This window comes from Poecilia reticulata, linkage group LG8, assembly GCF_000633615.1.
Source record: "Poecilia reticulata strain Guanapo linkage group LG8, Guppy_female_1.0+MT, whole genome shotgun sequence".
Classification (NCBI taxonomy): Eukaryota; Metazoa; Chordata; class Actinopteri; order Cyprinodontiformes; family Poeciliidae; genus Poecilia; species Poecilia reticulata.
Genome location: NC_024338.1, coordinates 20,328,397 through 20,344,043, shown reverse-complemented (window position 1 = coordinate 20,344,043; position 15,647 = coordinate 20,328,397). Strand labels below are relative to the sequence as shown.

The following is a 15,647-nucleotide window of genomic DNA, read 5'->3' as shown; positions in this document are numbered from 1 at the left end:
CAGCTTCTGGGTCAGCTGCAGCAGCTTCTGGATCAGCTGCAGCAGCTTCTGGATCAGCTGCAGCAGCTTCTGGATCAGCTGCAGCAGCTTCTGGATCAGCTGCAGCTGTTTGATTGATTTATTAGTCAGACCTGTGAAGACGCTGTTGCAGTAATCAATGCGGCTAAAGATAAACGCAGGATGAGTTTCTCTAGATCGTGCTGAGACATCACTCCTCTAACCCTGGAGATGTTCTTCAGGTGATAGAAGGCCGACTTTGTGACTGTCTTAATGTGGCTCTGAAGGCTCAGGTCAGAGGTCATCACTACTCCCAGGTTTCGGGCTGATCGCTGGTTTTCAGTTGTAATAACTGAAGCTGTGCGTTGATTTTGGTTCGCTCCTCTTTAGGTCCAAAGATAATAACTTCAGTTTTGTTTCTGTTCAGCTGGAGAAAGTTTTGGCACATCCACACATTGATCTGTTCTAAGCATCTATTCAGTGATTGGATGGGGTCAAAGGTCACCTGGTGACATCGTGATGTAGAGCTGTGTATCATCCGCATAATTGTGGTAGCTAATCCTATGTCCTGTTATAACCTGAGCCAGTGGGAGCATATAAATATTGAAAAGAAGGGGTCCTAGGATTGAACCTTGGGGTACCCCACATGTGACCTTTGACCTCTCTGATGAGAAGTTTCCGATTGAAACAAAGAAATCCCTGTTCTTTATGTAAGATTCAAACCAGTTGAGCACTGGACCAGAGAGTCCGACCCAACTCTCCAGTCGATTCAGTAAAATGTCCTGATCAACACTGAGGTCCAACAGAACCAGCACTGTGGTTCTCCCACAGTCTGTATCTATATGAATATCATTGAACACTTTGACTAGGCCGTCTCCGTGCTGTGGTAACCATGGAAACCAGACCGGAAGGAGTCAAAGCAGTTTGTTATTGTTAGGAAGTTATTTAATTGTTTAAAAACAGCTTTTTCAATAACTTTGCTGATGAATGGGAGGTTAGAGGTCAGAGGTCGGCCTGTAATTCTGCAGTAGTGATTTGTCCAGATTGTTCCTTTTTATCAGTGGTTTGACAACTGCTGTTTTCAAAGCCTGGGGGAAAACACCTGAAGAGAGCGATGAGTTACTATTTGGATCAAATCATTAATGACAGGCAGGACTTTCTTAAAGAAATGTGTGGGTAGGACATCCAGACAGCAGGAACTGGAGCTTAATTGACTTATGATTTCTTCTAGGGTTTTATAATTTAGTAGTTGAAATTGGGTCATTTGTCCTGTATTTGTTTTGTTTGGCTTTGGAGTGGATGTGCAGATTAATCCTCTGATCTTTTTAATTTTCTCTAAAAAGAAACTTGAAAACTTGTTGCAGGCGGCAATAGATTGAAGTTCAGGTGGTAACGTCATAGGAGGGTTTGTGAGCCTGTCAACAGTAGCAAATAAAGCTCGAGCGTTGTTAATGTTTTTGTTTATGTCAGACAAAACAAAACGCTAGTCAGCGTGTTTCCCGTCCGGAATCACGCTGACTAGAGGATCGTCTTGAGAATTTGTATCATCGGAGGCACTAAGAGAAGAAAATGAGTGAATGTCTCAGAAATTTCTCAAATTTGATTAGAAAATGAGAAATTGTTGCATCAGGATTACATTTTTTTTGGATGGATATTTATGTTATTAAGAGAGGTCACTAAAAACTAAATCTTTTGTTGAAGGATTTTAAAAATATTTCTGATGGTCTATAAAGCAATGAAAGGTCTGGGGATTTGATTTATGAATTTAATTGTTATTCACTGTGTTCCTAAGCTTCATCATCATCAGTACAGCACATTATGTGTGAATGGTGTAATACAGTAAGACTTGCATTGCATTAATTTTGTATTTATTGACCATAAACTAGAACCCTGCGAGGTGATTCAGGTTTATTTACAAAAGCAACACACATGCGAAAGGCAGAAATGTTTTATTGTCTTAACTGATAGAAATTTACTCTCAAACACAAATTTGACATTGGGGAAACGAAACACAGAATCAGCTACAGTGCAGCGTTGACTGACTTTCCTGGACGTTTGACACAGCGTACTTTCTGAAAGCACTGGGAGAAGTTTCAGAAATTGGTTCTAAATGTTAAATTTCCAAAGACTAAATAAAAAAACCTGTGAAAACACAACAGTGGTAAAATACAGGACAAAGAATACAGAGTCAAAGATTTTAACCCATCTAAGCCTGTTGGACTTTTCCATGTTTTTCTGTGTTTCTGGGGGGTTTTGACCCGGTTTCGTTCCATCCATGATGAATTTCGGCAGCCGTGGATCACCAGGTAAATCCAGCGGACTGTTATTCTCCTCTGGTTCATCTGTTCCTGCAGATTCTGTGAGAAAACATGCACAGAAACGGACCAGTTAGAAATGAAATAATGGAAATGTTTGTTTTAAGAGCAGAAGCGCCTGAGTGAAGATGCTCAACACCTTCTTCACATCTGACAACATGGTTTAATGTGGGACGGTGGGGGGCTGGTTGACCTTTCATGACCTCTGGACACATTTATTAATATCTTTAAGTTGATTGCAGCACAAACAAACACAAAACACAGTTGTGTTAGATTTGAAGAAGGTTTTGGGTGGTAACTCCACTCAGGTAGCAGAAACGGGAATCGTACCATTTCGGTTATCAGCTTCTTTCACTTTGACGACCTCAGCATTTTGGCGTTCCTCACCAACGCAGCAGGCCTTTAACTGGCTGATCAGCATCATCTCCAACACGTTGATCCACACCAGGGTGAAAACTGAAACACAGTAGATGGCTGGAAGAAAAATAGGGATAAATGTTGGTTTCTGTTTGGTGACGGATGCAGGAATTACAACGAATCTGTGGCTTCCTACCCATCAGCGGCAGAGAGTCCTCAGTGGACGGTAAAATGTCTTTAAGAATCTGCAGAAGGACGAAGACGGACAGCAGAATCGTCACCTTGAAGCCGAGCTTCTCGCCGCTGCTGTCGCTGACGAAGAACGAGGCCAAATCCAGAACCAGCAAAAACAACAAGGGCAAAATCAAGTTGATGACGTAAAGAAACGGTTTCCTCTCCAGGGAGATCTGAAGAAAACAGAGTTTTATTTTAAAAAACAGCACAACTCCTGCTGGGATTTGATCAGAAATAATCGTCTTACCTGGAAAACAAGTACACTTCTCTGAGCGACAGACGTGAAACTGATGCTTTCCATGCTCACCAGCTTCCATTCCCCCTCAGTCAGCATGTTGAGACCCGACAGCTTCGTCAGGGTGGAGTCGTCGGTGGATTTTACCAGCTTCAACAGACTCTCTGTCAAATCATAAAAGATTAATTAATTCATTGGTTAATATAATGTCTGTCTTTCTAAATTTCCATCTAAATTTCTCTCACCTTCTAAATTAATTTCTTTCTAAATGTATTTTTTGTTCTTTCGCTATTTGTTTCTTTTTTTCTTTCTAAATTTCTCTCTTTATGGGAGATTCAAATATTTATCAAACATGTTTGAAAGATTCAAAGCAAAACTCCAGGTATGTTTTTGATGAGGGATAAACATGATATAAAGCTAAAAAAAAAAAAATCAAATTTACATAATTCCTTTTATTTCTACTCAGTAAAAATGCCAGTGTTGAATTAACACCCAAAAGTGTCTATATGTGTCCAAGTCAGCTAGTGTTAAATTCAACAATACAGAGTGTCACATTAACATTTACAACGGTGTTAGTGTTAAAATACATTAAAAGTAACACCAGTGTAGTGTTGATCACAAAACATAATGTGTTAAAAAAGTCAATAATTGACCCACAAGGTGTCAATATCAATCAAATCCAGTGGAAAATATTCAAAACAATACACAGAAATGGAAAGTTTAACTTTTTAAACCCGTTTCAGTTTAGACCAATGTTAATGTAACAAAAAAATTGGTGTCAATCTTTTAACACTTTCAAAGTGTTACTTTGGACACATGTAGACCCTTTTGGGTGTTAATTCAACACTGGCATTTTTACTGTGTATCTTTAGAAATAAAACTCTAAAAGGCTAAAGCTTTGTAATTGTTTTCAACATAAGAATATTCTCTTCATAAATGTCTTTGTTGATGGTTTTGTGCATCTGCACCACGTTTATAAACCCATGTTGATGTGGGGTTGAAATCAGGACATAAATCTGTATTTATTAATTTATTTAATTTACTGTCATAATTCAGGGATGAAAACGTGATGTTGCAGGTTTGGGTGTCAAACGGGAATCTGAAGAGGTTGAACTTGCAGATGAAGGTCAGCTGAAGCCGTTTGACCACACCGACCTTCCCGTCCGGAAACACGCTGACTAGAGGATCGTCTTGAGAATTTCTATCATCGGAGGCACTAAGAGAAGAAAATCAAACCAGATCATTGAGCCGTGGATGTTTTATTGATTTATGTTTTGGTAACTTACTCCTCATGTATGATTATATCTGGAACCCAGATCATTGAAACTGGAATGGTCAGCATGTTTATCCCACAAAACTCAGAGGAATTCCAGGTCAGATGTTCATTTGTCCAATACTGGAAAATAACAGGATACGAATAAGGAAAAAAACCTGAGCAGTTTAATCAAAATATGACAACAAAACTCAATAAAATCATTTATTTTCTTACCGATTTGACATACATGTGAATTGTCACAGTTTCAAGCTTCTCATCCTGGAGACAATATGAAGAATATTCAACACAAAAACTGATTTTAGGAGCTGCTGCATTATTTTCACAGCTCTTTCATGGGGGGGTTCAGCTTTTTTTGATGAGTAATGACAGCAAAAGCCATAAAAATCAGGATTTTCCAAACGTTTTGTCACATGGCTCAAAGTTGTTGAGTAAAAAATATTCCAAAAGAAAAGAAATAAAACAAAATAAAGCAGAAAAGGAATCTGGTTTTTAATTTGTTTTATATAAAAAGGATACTACACTGCAAAAACACAAAATCTTAAGATTTTTGCAAATATCTTAGCAAACTTGAAATAAGACAACCTGACTTACAAGTAACTTTTTAGCAAGAGGCTTGTTTAAGTGAATAATTACTTAATATTGATGATAAAGTATACTGGTTCCATTGGTAGGTTGTTTAACTTATAACGACACATTTCTCCCTTATTGTAAGTTAATTTATCCTTTCAGTTTAGCAACTTTAACTATCATGGAAAAACACCTCTGCAATACCTTTACTATACTGCATGGTAGATTTATATTTAACATCAGTTTTCAAATTAAATTAACCTGAGTAAACAGAAATTTAAAAAAAGTAAATGTATTTTATTCCCCTCAAGCTAAAAATAAGAAAAACTTTTTAAAATAATAGCATAAGACAGACAGATGATGAAGACTCACCACGTCCAAAATGCCGCCCAGAATCATTTCCAGCTGAACCTCTGTGGTCGTGTTCCAGTTTTTCACAGGACGTTCAATCTGAAGAGCGCTATTTGTCGCATCCAGGTTGAGGTGATTCAACAGAGGAGAGTAGGAGCAATTTGAAGCCTGGCTGCAGGAAACACCTGAAACCAGAAATATTTTCCAAGTTAGCAAGCTTTAAAACATGATTAAATATAAAAGTTTACGCTGCAGAAGCTCACCGGCTAAAGCCAGAAGAGTCAGAGTCAGAGCTGCCATGACCGTTTGCTTTCGCCTCAGTCTGAGGGATTCTTTACAAACTATCCGGCTATTTATGAGCACACCTCAATAAAAAGTGCAAATATAAAATCAATGCATGGATTTAATGGTGGAACATAATCTGCTTTGGTTGTGTGTTCAGGATGTTTGATCAGCCGAATGTTTTCTTTGTTCATCTGCAGCTGGTCAGCAGGAACAAAACACCTGCGGCTTTTTAATTTAAACAAACCTTACATATAGTTTATACAGAGGTCTGACTGAAAACTAATATGTGCAGTTTTCACTGAAAACATTACACTCCAATAACCCCGGGACAAAACCGTTCAAAACTGTATTGATAGCTCAAGCTTTAAAAATCAGGTGCTGCTAATCAAATTAGAAAGAAAGATTATTTACAAATAAAAAATATTAGGACAGCGGTCAATTCCCTCCAAAATCAGACCATGTATTGCTAGAAGAAATTATTTTAAAAAAGCAGCTAGCATGTAGCATGTCAAAGTTTAGGACACAACCATCAGATGAAGACTGAAGAAAGATGGCGATGGTTTCCTTCCTCTGAGAATAGAAGCAGAACTTTACTATGCAGAGCTGCATCTGAATGAACCTCAATATTTGCAGAAAACCAAACGCATCATTTCAGCTCAGAGCCCGGTTCAACCCAAATAATTATCATTATTAAACGTCAGTTTGGGGCTGCAGAAAATCACTACAAAGGCCACAAATGGCCCACGCTCTTCACTTTGGACACAACTGACTGAAACTGGAATATCACAGATTATTCTTACTGTGTTTTAATTTGTGAAATCCCAGTATCCTAATGGTTTGCACCCATGGAAAGTTGTTCAAACAACAAATGTTTTAAAATAAACATCTAATAGCAAATGTCAATTTAGCAGTTTTTTCAGTTTTTACAATAGTTGAATATGAACAGAATGATACTGAAAACACCTCTAATGTTTTTTGGATCTAAATTTGTTTCATGTTTTCTTTATTTTAAAACATGAACTAGAAATTTATGGTGGTTCTTTAAAATTTCTGTCTTTTTAAAGAAAATAAGTAGTGAATTAATAATAATTTAAAACATTCAAACTCCAGTCCTCTGCTGTCCTGCAGTTTTTAGATGTGCTCAGGTACAAAACACTGGAATAAAATGGCTTCATTACCTCCCTCTTGTGTAGATCAGTACTCCAGAGCCCTGCTAACGACCTAATTATTCTGTTCAGGTGGTGCAGCAGAGGCAGCGGCCCTCCTGGACCGGAGTTTGACACCTGTGAATTAGTTACAAGCTTTTATTTTGGAAATGTTAGCCGGAAGTAGCTCTCATGCGGAAGTGGGTCAGCTGATTGCTGTGATAGGCGCTCAGCTGGGCTCAGTCTCACAGCCTTATCAGTCCGTCAGGATGTGCTTTTATCTGTGTTTCTTTTCGGCGTTTCCCCCCTCAGTTTGAAAGCGGAGCGGCTCATGTTGGCTGCCGCTCTTTGGGCCCGTTTATTGGGTTAGCTGGCAACAAGTTACCGCTCGGAGCATCCTGCTAGCCTAGCAGCTAAATCAGCTAGAAGACTGGAGGTGAGTGTGTTTACTTTCTGTCTCTGTTGACACCAGTGAAGACACCTGCAGAACAACCTTAAACATGTTGTGTTGGAACATGATTTAATTAATTAAATTGAAATTATAAAAGCTTATATTCGCTTTGATGCTAGACGCATCGAAATCTGATGGGTAAAACAGGCTTTTCCGTAGAAATTACTGCAAACGCATGAAAATAAAATAATTTATATTTCTATCAATTTTATATAGTAGTTTCATTGTGAAACGGAAGTAAAACATTCAAATTAGTTTGTTCCTCTGTCAAAACAACTAAATGAACGTTAAGATTATATTAAGTTTCACGCTGGGCCACAGCTGATCTTTTTATTTTTTATCAATGCGTGTTTTGCAAACATTGTACTATGTATAAAACTCATTGGGCCATATCAGGTGAGTTGTATCTATTTTGGGATTTTTTGTGAATGTAAACAATTGGATGTTACACTCTATAAAAGTTTAGGCACCTTTTTTAATCTTAAATTTATTTCTAGATATTTGGGTGTTTGCAACAGCCATCTCAGTTTGCTATATCTAATAACTGATGGACACAGTAATTCAGTATTAAAATGAGGTTTATTGGACTAACAGAAAATGTGCAAGGTTTCTTTAAATTAAAATTTGACAGGTGCAAAACTTTGGGTAGCCTTATTTTATTGATTTAAATACTTTTCACTGACTTACTGAAACACAAAATTGGTTTGGTAACTTCATTAAGATCTGAACTTCATAGCCAGGTGTAGCCAATCATGACAAAAGGTATCATTTCACAGGTGTTAAACTCCAGTCCTGCAGGGCCGCTGACCTGCAACTTTTAGATGTGCCTCTGCTGCACCACCTGAACAGAATAATTAGGTCGTTAGCAGGACTAACTGATCTACACAAGGAGGAGGCAATGAAGCCATTTCATTCCAGTGTTCTGTACCTGTGGCACATCTAAAAACTGCAGGACAGCAGAGGACTGGACTTGAACATCCCTGTATTTGAATCTCCTCTGAAGAGTGACATCATGGGTACCTCAAACAGCAAAGATTGTTCAACACAGTCGTTTAGGGGAAGGATACAAAAAGTTATGAGATTTCAGCTGTCAGTTTCCACTGTGAGGAGCATAGTAAGGAAATGGAAGACCACAGGGGCAGGTCGTCTTATGCTCAGATATGGCAGGCAAAGAAAAATATCAGAGGCAGAGAAGAAGAAGAATGGTGAGAACTGTTGAGGACATCCCACACACTGCGTCCAAAGACCTGGAGCATCATCTTGCTGCAGATGGTTTCACTGTTCAACAATTTGGTGCATTTTCCACAAGAAGAAGCTGTTTGGGAGAGTGATGCGACGGAAGCCTTTTCTGAAAACACGCCACAGACAGTCAGCTTGAGGTCTGCAAAAGCACATTTGGACGAGTCGGCTTCATTTTGGAATAAGGTCCTGTGGACTGATGAAACAAAGATTGAGTTGTTTGGTCACAAAGAAAGACGTTATGCATGGTGGCAAAACACACAGCACTCCAAGAAAAACACTTGCTACCCACTGTAAAGTTTGGTGGAGGTTCTATGATGCTTTGGGCTGCGTGGCCAAGGCCGGCTCTGGGAATCTTGTTAAAGTTGAGGGTCGCATGGATTCCACTCGGTATCAGCAGATTCTTGAGAATAATGTTCAAGAATCAGTTACAAAGTTGAAGTTACGCCGGGGAAGAATATTTCAGCAAGACGATGATCCAAAGCACCGCTCCAAATCTACTCAGGCATTCATGCAGAGGAACAATTACAATGTTCTGGATGACCATCCCAGTCCAGACCTGAAGATCGTTGAACATCTGTGGGATGATTTGAAGCGGGCTGACCATGCTCGGCGACCATCACACTTAACTGAACTGGAATTGTTTTGTAAAGAGGAATGGTCCAGGATCCAGGATCTCATTAAAAGCTACAGGAAGCGACTAGACGCCGTTTGCAAAAGGAGGATAAATATTAATGTCACTTTTCTGTTGAGGTGCCCATATTTTTTGCACCCGTCAAATTTAGTTTTAATGAATACTGCACATTTTCTTTTAGTCCAATAAACCTCATTTCAATGCTGAAATGTTATTGGTTGCATCAAACTGAAATACCTTTTTCAAACATCCAAATATTTAGAGATAAAAAGAGATTAATAGGGGTGCCCAAACTTTTTCATATTACCTTATATTTGGGAACAAAATGGAGACATTTCCCCAGAGACGTATTAAACCTTCTATGCATACTCAATGATATATTGGTCTACTTATTAATAAACTGCAATTTGGATTAGTAAAATGCATTTTCTCACCACATCCTTGGAAATCCGGCCATGTTGACCACGTAAACAGAAAAGTACGGCAAAGTAAATAAAGGGAAAGAAAACTGAAAATGACATTTTATTTGACATTCAAATGCAATAAAGTTATAGCAGCTGGACAGTTTTAGCCGATCCATTTATGGATTGTCATCATATACATTTTTGTGCACAAATCTCACATCTTTTTCTAATTACAACCAAGTTGAAACTCTGGATCTGCAGCAGGACAACGATGGCAACCAAACTGGTTTGAAAACAGAATATTTAGCTGAAACTAGTTGGAAAATTTCATCACTGTGCTTAAAGCTGAGTCAGTGCAGGAAACAGACTAATTTAAATTAACTTTACTGAAAGGACCAGTCAAACATTCAGGTACCACAGTCTGACTAAAGGGGGGTTTGTATAATTAGAGGAAATCGACAATAAATTCAGACCTGACCATCTTCTAATCACAAATCTCTCTCTACTTTAATAGATTCCAGTTTGATCGCCTGCTGGCCGAGCAGAAAATGTTTCTAATGATTTAAGTAATCAATTATTTTGACTGTTAATCAATATAAAGTTCTGCAGATTTTTTTATTTAACCACTTTATATATTTACAGAATATTAGAAATGAAATGGGCAAACGGCTCAGTTTCTTTTTTAAATAAGAAAACAAACATCTTGTTGCTTAAAATACAGAATTGTTGCAATTCTTTAGTCTATGCTTGATTATTTGTAGCAAATGATGCATCATCAGTAAACAAAATGCTGCCTACTAATGTGTGGTTTTGATAATTGGATAGCAAAATGTGCTTTAGTAGTTTTTTAAACTTGATTTGAACCAGGTGAAGGTAAAACTTTCACTTGAGTTTTAAATAAAACATTTACAGGCAAAAAAGAATTGATCTTAAATGGAAAATATGTATATTTTCTGCACAGTTTTGACCTAAAATCTGCTCTGAATATTATTCTGAGTCTGTATGCTCCACTTAATCGATTACTAAATTGGTTGATTATTTCAATATTGATTCGATCGTTTCAGCCCTGGATGCTTTAATGCAACATTTTGGTCTCTGCAGGTGAGGATTGCAGTCATCAAACATGGCAGGTGGAATCACAGAAACCGGAGAGCCCTACTCTCCATTTGTGAGTATCGCTAAGATTTCTACAAAGAAATGTCTGATTGTCTGAAACGTAAAGATGAATCTCATCAGCAGGTTTATTCACCAACTTTTAAATAAATGCTCTGTTGAATCACATGCTAATCTGGAGACGGCTCCTCATTAAAAAGCTGTTAATAAGTTACCAAAATGCACATGACGAGCACATCCTCTTTTATTTTTTATCAGCATGCACCATGCTTCTGTGTGGTCTGCACTCATGTCTGACTGCTCACTCCGTTGGTCTCTGGTTTTGCTTACATCAGCGTGTCTTCAGAGGCTCGGATGGTTTCGCTAGGAAGCGAAACCTTTGAATTATTAAGCAACCTGTTATAGGATCGTCCAGTTTTCTTCTTCAGTAGAGATGTCTTCAGTCATAATGAAGCGAAATGCACTCAAGTTCATAGTTTATTGTGGCAGCTTCATCTTTCATTGAAAGATTCACCCTTTAATTTTAGAGTTTTTATTATTTTTTGTAACAACCACCATCTCAAATAGTTGGATGTAGAAGTATATTTATTTAAAGATTTTTATTACCAGTTGTTTCTGATTTTAATCTTTTTTGCTTTTTAAATAAACAAATTGCAGAAAATATTTTTAAAAACTGGCTTTTATCTCCATAATTCTGTGAGTTGACCTAATGTCAAAGTTGAAATAAATGCAAAAACCTTGTTCTACCGCATGACATCATTGACTCTGAAACGGGTTCAACAGAAAACCTGCAGGTTTCAGAGCTGCAAAAACACAACTTTACCAAATATCTGGTTTAGTTTCTAGTACATAACACAAAACTAAAAATAACTTTTCAGAAAGATCTATGAACTTGTTTTGAGTCAGTAACTGCTTAATATTGATTTCCACTGGCAGATTATTTCACTTTTTGAGTAAAATGTGTGGATCTAGAACGTTTTCAACATTAAGGGTTTGAGTTCTTAAAGTTTTTCACAATGTGTTTAAATATCCAACCTTTTAACATGAGACAATTAACTAGAAGAGATACTAATAATAATTTTGTTAAACGGATATTTTCACCCCACAACAAATGTCTTCAAATTAAATGTTTGATTTAATTTTAAAGCTTTTTGTTGATTAATTAAAGCTGCAGTTTAATGTGGATTAATGGCTGTCTTGCCTTGTTTGGCCTGCAGGTGGGGCTGGTGTACATGTTCAACCTGATAGTGGGAACAGGAGCCCTGACCATGCCCAAAGCCTTCGCCGCAGCCGGTTGGGTGGTCAGCTTGTCGCTCATCGTCTTTTTAGGATTCATGAGGCGAGTCTGCTGGGAGTCAAACTCTCATTTCCACCTCTACTGCTCTGACATGTTTGTTTTTCTGTCTTTTCTCCAAACATTATTGCTTTTCTGCTCCCCGCAGAGCAGATTATTCTGGCTTTAATGATGCAGCAGATGCAGAGTCATTCATGCTTCTTTTCTCTAGTGAACCAGGAAGGCGTCTTCAGAATAAACAGGCTTGAAAATAAAAGTGATTCTGTCAGAAAAATGACATAAAAACATCGATTTAGATTAAAGAAACAGCAGTTTTCATTATGCAGAAATGTTGTATGTGAAACAATTTGTCATTTTAATACTGTTTTTAATTTAAAGTTATTTAGATAATTTCGGGGAACTTGAAATTTTGTGCAAAAGTCTTGAGTCACTCTCTGAATCGGTTTGAAATGGATGGATGGAAATGCAGTCTTTCTTCTTTCCTTCCATTCTTCAGCTACATGACAACCACTTTTGTGATTGAGGCGATGGCGGCGGCCAATGCTCAGCTGCGTTGGAAGAGAAGAGAGCAGGAAGAGGTATGATGACAAACTCGGCGATGAGATGTGATGAATCGGAAAAGAAGCGTATTCAAAACGCAGTTAGTGATTCTAAAAGTCTGGATTTTGATCTGAATCTGGACCAAATTGCAATCTGCAGCTTTTTTTAGGGGTTATGTTTGGAGATTTGGTTTGATTGGGGATCAGAAATGGATAATTTGTTAAATTTTCAGCTGTTGTGGTTCAAATAAATCAAACCCTTTGAAAAGCTGTTCCCCTCCTGGCCTGTGGGGGCGCTGCACCAAGGACCACTGAAGGAAACGACAGGAAAACCTCTGAAGAACTGAGCACAACTTTCTTCTTCACAAAATGCAAACAAAAGTTTTGTGGTTGGAGGATTTCTTCTGCTAGCATTAGCCTAGCACGTTTTGGTTGTATTTACCCAGAATGCTCTGGGTTGTAGTTTACTTCCTGCTTTTGGAGCGGTCTCTAGTAAGATGAGCTTGATAACTTTATTTTTGAGGGGAGATTTTGTTTGCAGAGACTTTATAATCCATTTAATTTGTTTTGAGTTTTTTTTTCTCCTGTTTTTGGACATTTTTGTTTTATTCTTTTAAAATTGATCGAGCAAACTTGCATTTTAGTGCCATCATCAATTGGCTCAAAACAACAATTTTAGTTTATTGCAGTTATATCTTGAACAGTTTATGGACCAGTAACTGGCGTTGACATGTTTATTCGAGCTCTGTTCAACCGGACGCATGCTGAGGTTTTCAGGCGACCAGAGTTCGATTATCCGCATCTCCCCACTGAACCGGACTTCCTGGACAAACCGAAGAGTTTAATTAAAGCAGACTTCGCCAGTAGAGATGATTTAAGCTGCTCCAGTTCAGAAAACAAACGTCTTGTCTTTGCAACTTTTACAACAGTTTAGTCTCCTTTAAGACATTTCTAACTGTCCATTTAAATCATGCGAACAACTCCTGAAGCTGTCTAACCAACGTTCCAGCCTAATAAAAGGTGAAAGCAATTCCTCGACTGTAAAAGAATAAAGTGCCCAGTGAAGATAATGGGCTTCACTCGAGCAGAGAGAATAAAGGGCGGTGAGCAGCAAACATTCCCAGTTCTTACTCCTCTGTTGTTTTCCATTATGTGGGAGGAAAATGCTGGGGAGCGGCGCGGCGATGAATCAAAGGCCGAGCGTTCGAGGCTCGCTGCGACCCCGGCTTTTCGTCTGCAGGGTCGTAACTCCTGAGCTGAAACCTGAGGGGAGTTGGGCGAGATGACCTCAGGGGAAACGGCAGCAGTTTGGAGTGGACAGAGACTCAGGAAAAATGACGACTCGGCTGTTTCCCTTATTGGAGAAAAATAACTAAAAATAATAAATGTCTTTGTTGTTGAGCTCAAATGTTCATTTATTCAATAATTTAGCAGCAAAAAGGATTTTTAAATTAAATTTTGCTCTTTCCAATTAGACTCTGCAATTTACGTGATTAAAATATGTAATCGAGTTCCATAATATCGTAATAAAAGTTTAATATTTTACCAAATGCAACCATGTGATTGTTTAAGAATGCTGGTAAAAATAATGATTCTTATGATATAACCATCTGTTGGTACCAAATGTAAGGAGAAACGATGCAAACATTTGATTTTTCAGGTTTCTTGGAACAAATGGGGAAAATGAATGCTTTTATTTGAAAACTTGAAGATTAAATTTTCCCATATTTTAACTGAAAATCTTCCTTATTCTGTTAGGTTTTTCATTAATATTAGACCATGTGATTAACTGGATTAAAATATTTTAATAAAGTTCCACCATTAATTTCAATATCGATTCTTTTTTAGATTTGGAACAAACTTCCAGAAAACTGGAAAACGGCAGAAACGGAGTTCCTTTAAATCTAGACTTAAAACCCCCACCTTTCGCTTTTCAACCATAATAAATAAAACGATGACCACTAAATTCAATGCGTATTGACGATTTTAATGATCACTGGTTTCACTGGTTTCTCAGTCAGCGGACTGGTGTTGGACTTTTCCCTCCTGAAAACTGGAGTTTGACGTTGTTTTCTCTGCGCTTGCGTTCCTCTGCCTGCCGCTTCCTGTTATCCGCTGTCGGTCTTCATCTGCTCTGCTTTAATTCGGCTCATGATGATCACAAGTTTTCATCATCATTGACGGTTAATTGGCGTTGATCTGCAGAGACTCTGTGGTTTTGAGAGCGCCGCCGCAGCACTTCCCAGCTGCTGCCTGTAATTTCCAGATGTTTGCGCCAGTGTGTGAAATAAACGGCGAGTTAATGGCTTGTAATCTGACTGTTGTTGGTGTTGTGAAATTAGGAAAACAGGAAAGCGGAATAAAACTGTTTTTATCCTCCAGACGGACGACAGCGACTCCACGTCCGACTATTCGGATGACGATTCGGGTCGAGGTCGGTCGGAACCGGAAACGAAGCCCATCCTGTCTGTCCGTGAGTATCGCTTTCATGCAGGGATGTCCAAAGTGTGGCCCGGGGGCCATTTACGGCCCGCTGGGTGATTCAAGAATGGAACAAATTCACAATTTGAACTTTTTGGCCATAATGGCAAAAAGTTTGGACACCACTGGTTTAATTGGGAGATAAATAATTTAACACATTGATTAAAAAAAACCTCAATTATTAATGAAAACAAGCTTCCAGTTATGTTTAATTTCACTTATATAAATAAGTAATAAGCTACGATCCATAATTTTTATTTTTATTTTTTCAAACCAGGAGTTTAGATCTACATTTTTCTTCACTGTATGAATTTAAAATGAGACGACACGTTTCCTGTTTCAGGTCAGTCAGTCACCAAAATTATTTCTATTTGCTAGGATCCACAATAATGACAGGAAGAGGATGTGAGAAATGATTACTCCGACGTCTCTGTCACATTATGGATGTATTATAAAGGGGAACACATTTTGTTCTTTGAGTTTTAGTGTTTCTAAAAACGGCAGTGCTTAAAAAACAACTCGGGCTTTTTTGGCAAGAAGTCAGAAGTTTTTTTTTATTTTTTTTTTTTTAGTGTTTGGTAAATGAGCCGTTTCAACCGTCCCGACTGTTGAGACCCATTCCAGGTGCACTAGGGCGTTACCTAGCAACCTAACTGGAACGCGGCCCGTTACCTAGCAACCTAACTGGAACGCGGCCCGTTACCTAGCAACCTAACTGGAACGCGGCCCG

The 15,647-nt window shown here is 38.2% G+C and overlaps 2 protein-coding genes across 2 annotated transcripts in view; one reads left to right on the top strand and one right to left on the bottom strand.

Moving 5' to 3' along the window:
- Nucleotides 1–2,037: 2,037 nt before the first annotated feature.
- Nucleotides 2,038–5,653, bottom strand: LOC103469054 (5-hydroxytryptamine receptor 3A). Its single transcript, XM_008416540.2, has 9 exons — nt 5,596–5,653; nt 5,354–5,517; nt 4,628–4,672; nt 4,425–4,534; nt 4,182–4,354; nt 3,151–3,302; nt 2,866–3,076; nt 2,643–2,786; nt 2,038–2,354 (listed from the first exon to the last, which is right to left on the bottom strand). Exons 1-9 carry the CDS (start codon nt 5,630–5,632, stop codon nt 2,104–2,106), a joined length of 1,287 nt encoding a protein of 428 aa, XP_008414762.1. The 5' UTR covers nt 5,633–5,653; the 3' UTR covers nt 2,038–2,103.
- Nucleotides 5,654–6,946: 1,293 nt separating this feature from the next.
- Nucleotides 6,947–15,647, top strand: part of tmem104 (transmembrane protein 104) — a 44,377-nt gene continuing 35,676 nt past the window's right edge. The window contains exons 1-5 of the mRNA XM_008416538.2: nt 6,947–7,198; nt 10,592–10,658; nt 11,821–11,942; nt 12,394–12,475; nt 14,819–14,909. Coding sequence (XP_008414760.1) covers nt 10,614–10,658; nt 11,821–11,942; nt 12,394–12,475; nt 14,819–14,909 — 340 coding nt within the window. The 5' untranslated portion in view covers nt 6,947–7,198; nt 10,592–10,613. The remainder of the gene's footprint in view (nt 7,199–10,591; nt 10,659–11,820; nt 11,943–12,393; nt 12,476–14,818; nt 14,910–15,647) is intronic.

Excerpts from the sequence above, each read along its gene's own strand:
- LOC103469054 (XM_008416540.2), bottom strand. The coding sequence starts at position 5,632 with ATGGCAGCTCTGACTCTGACTCTTCTGGCTTTAGCCG. Across the intron at positions 4,535-4,627 it reads TTCACATGTATGTCAAATCG|TATTGGACAAATGAACATCT; the intron begins GTAAGAAAATAA and ends GTTATTTTCCAG. Across the intron at positions 4,355-4,424 it reads GATATAATCATACATGAGGA|TGCCTCCGATGATAGAAATT; the intron begins GTAAGTTACCAA and ends TTCTTCTCTTAG.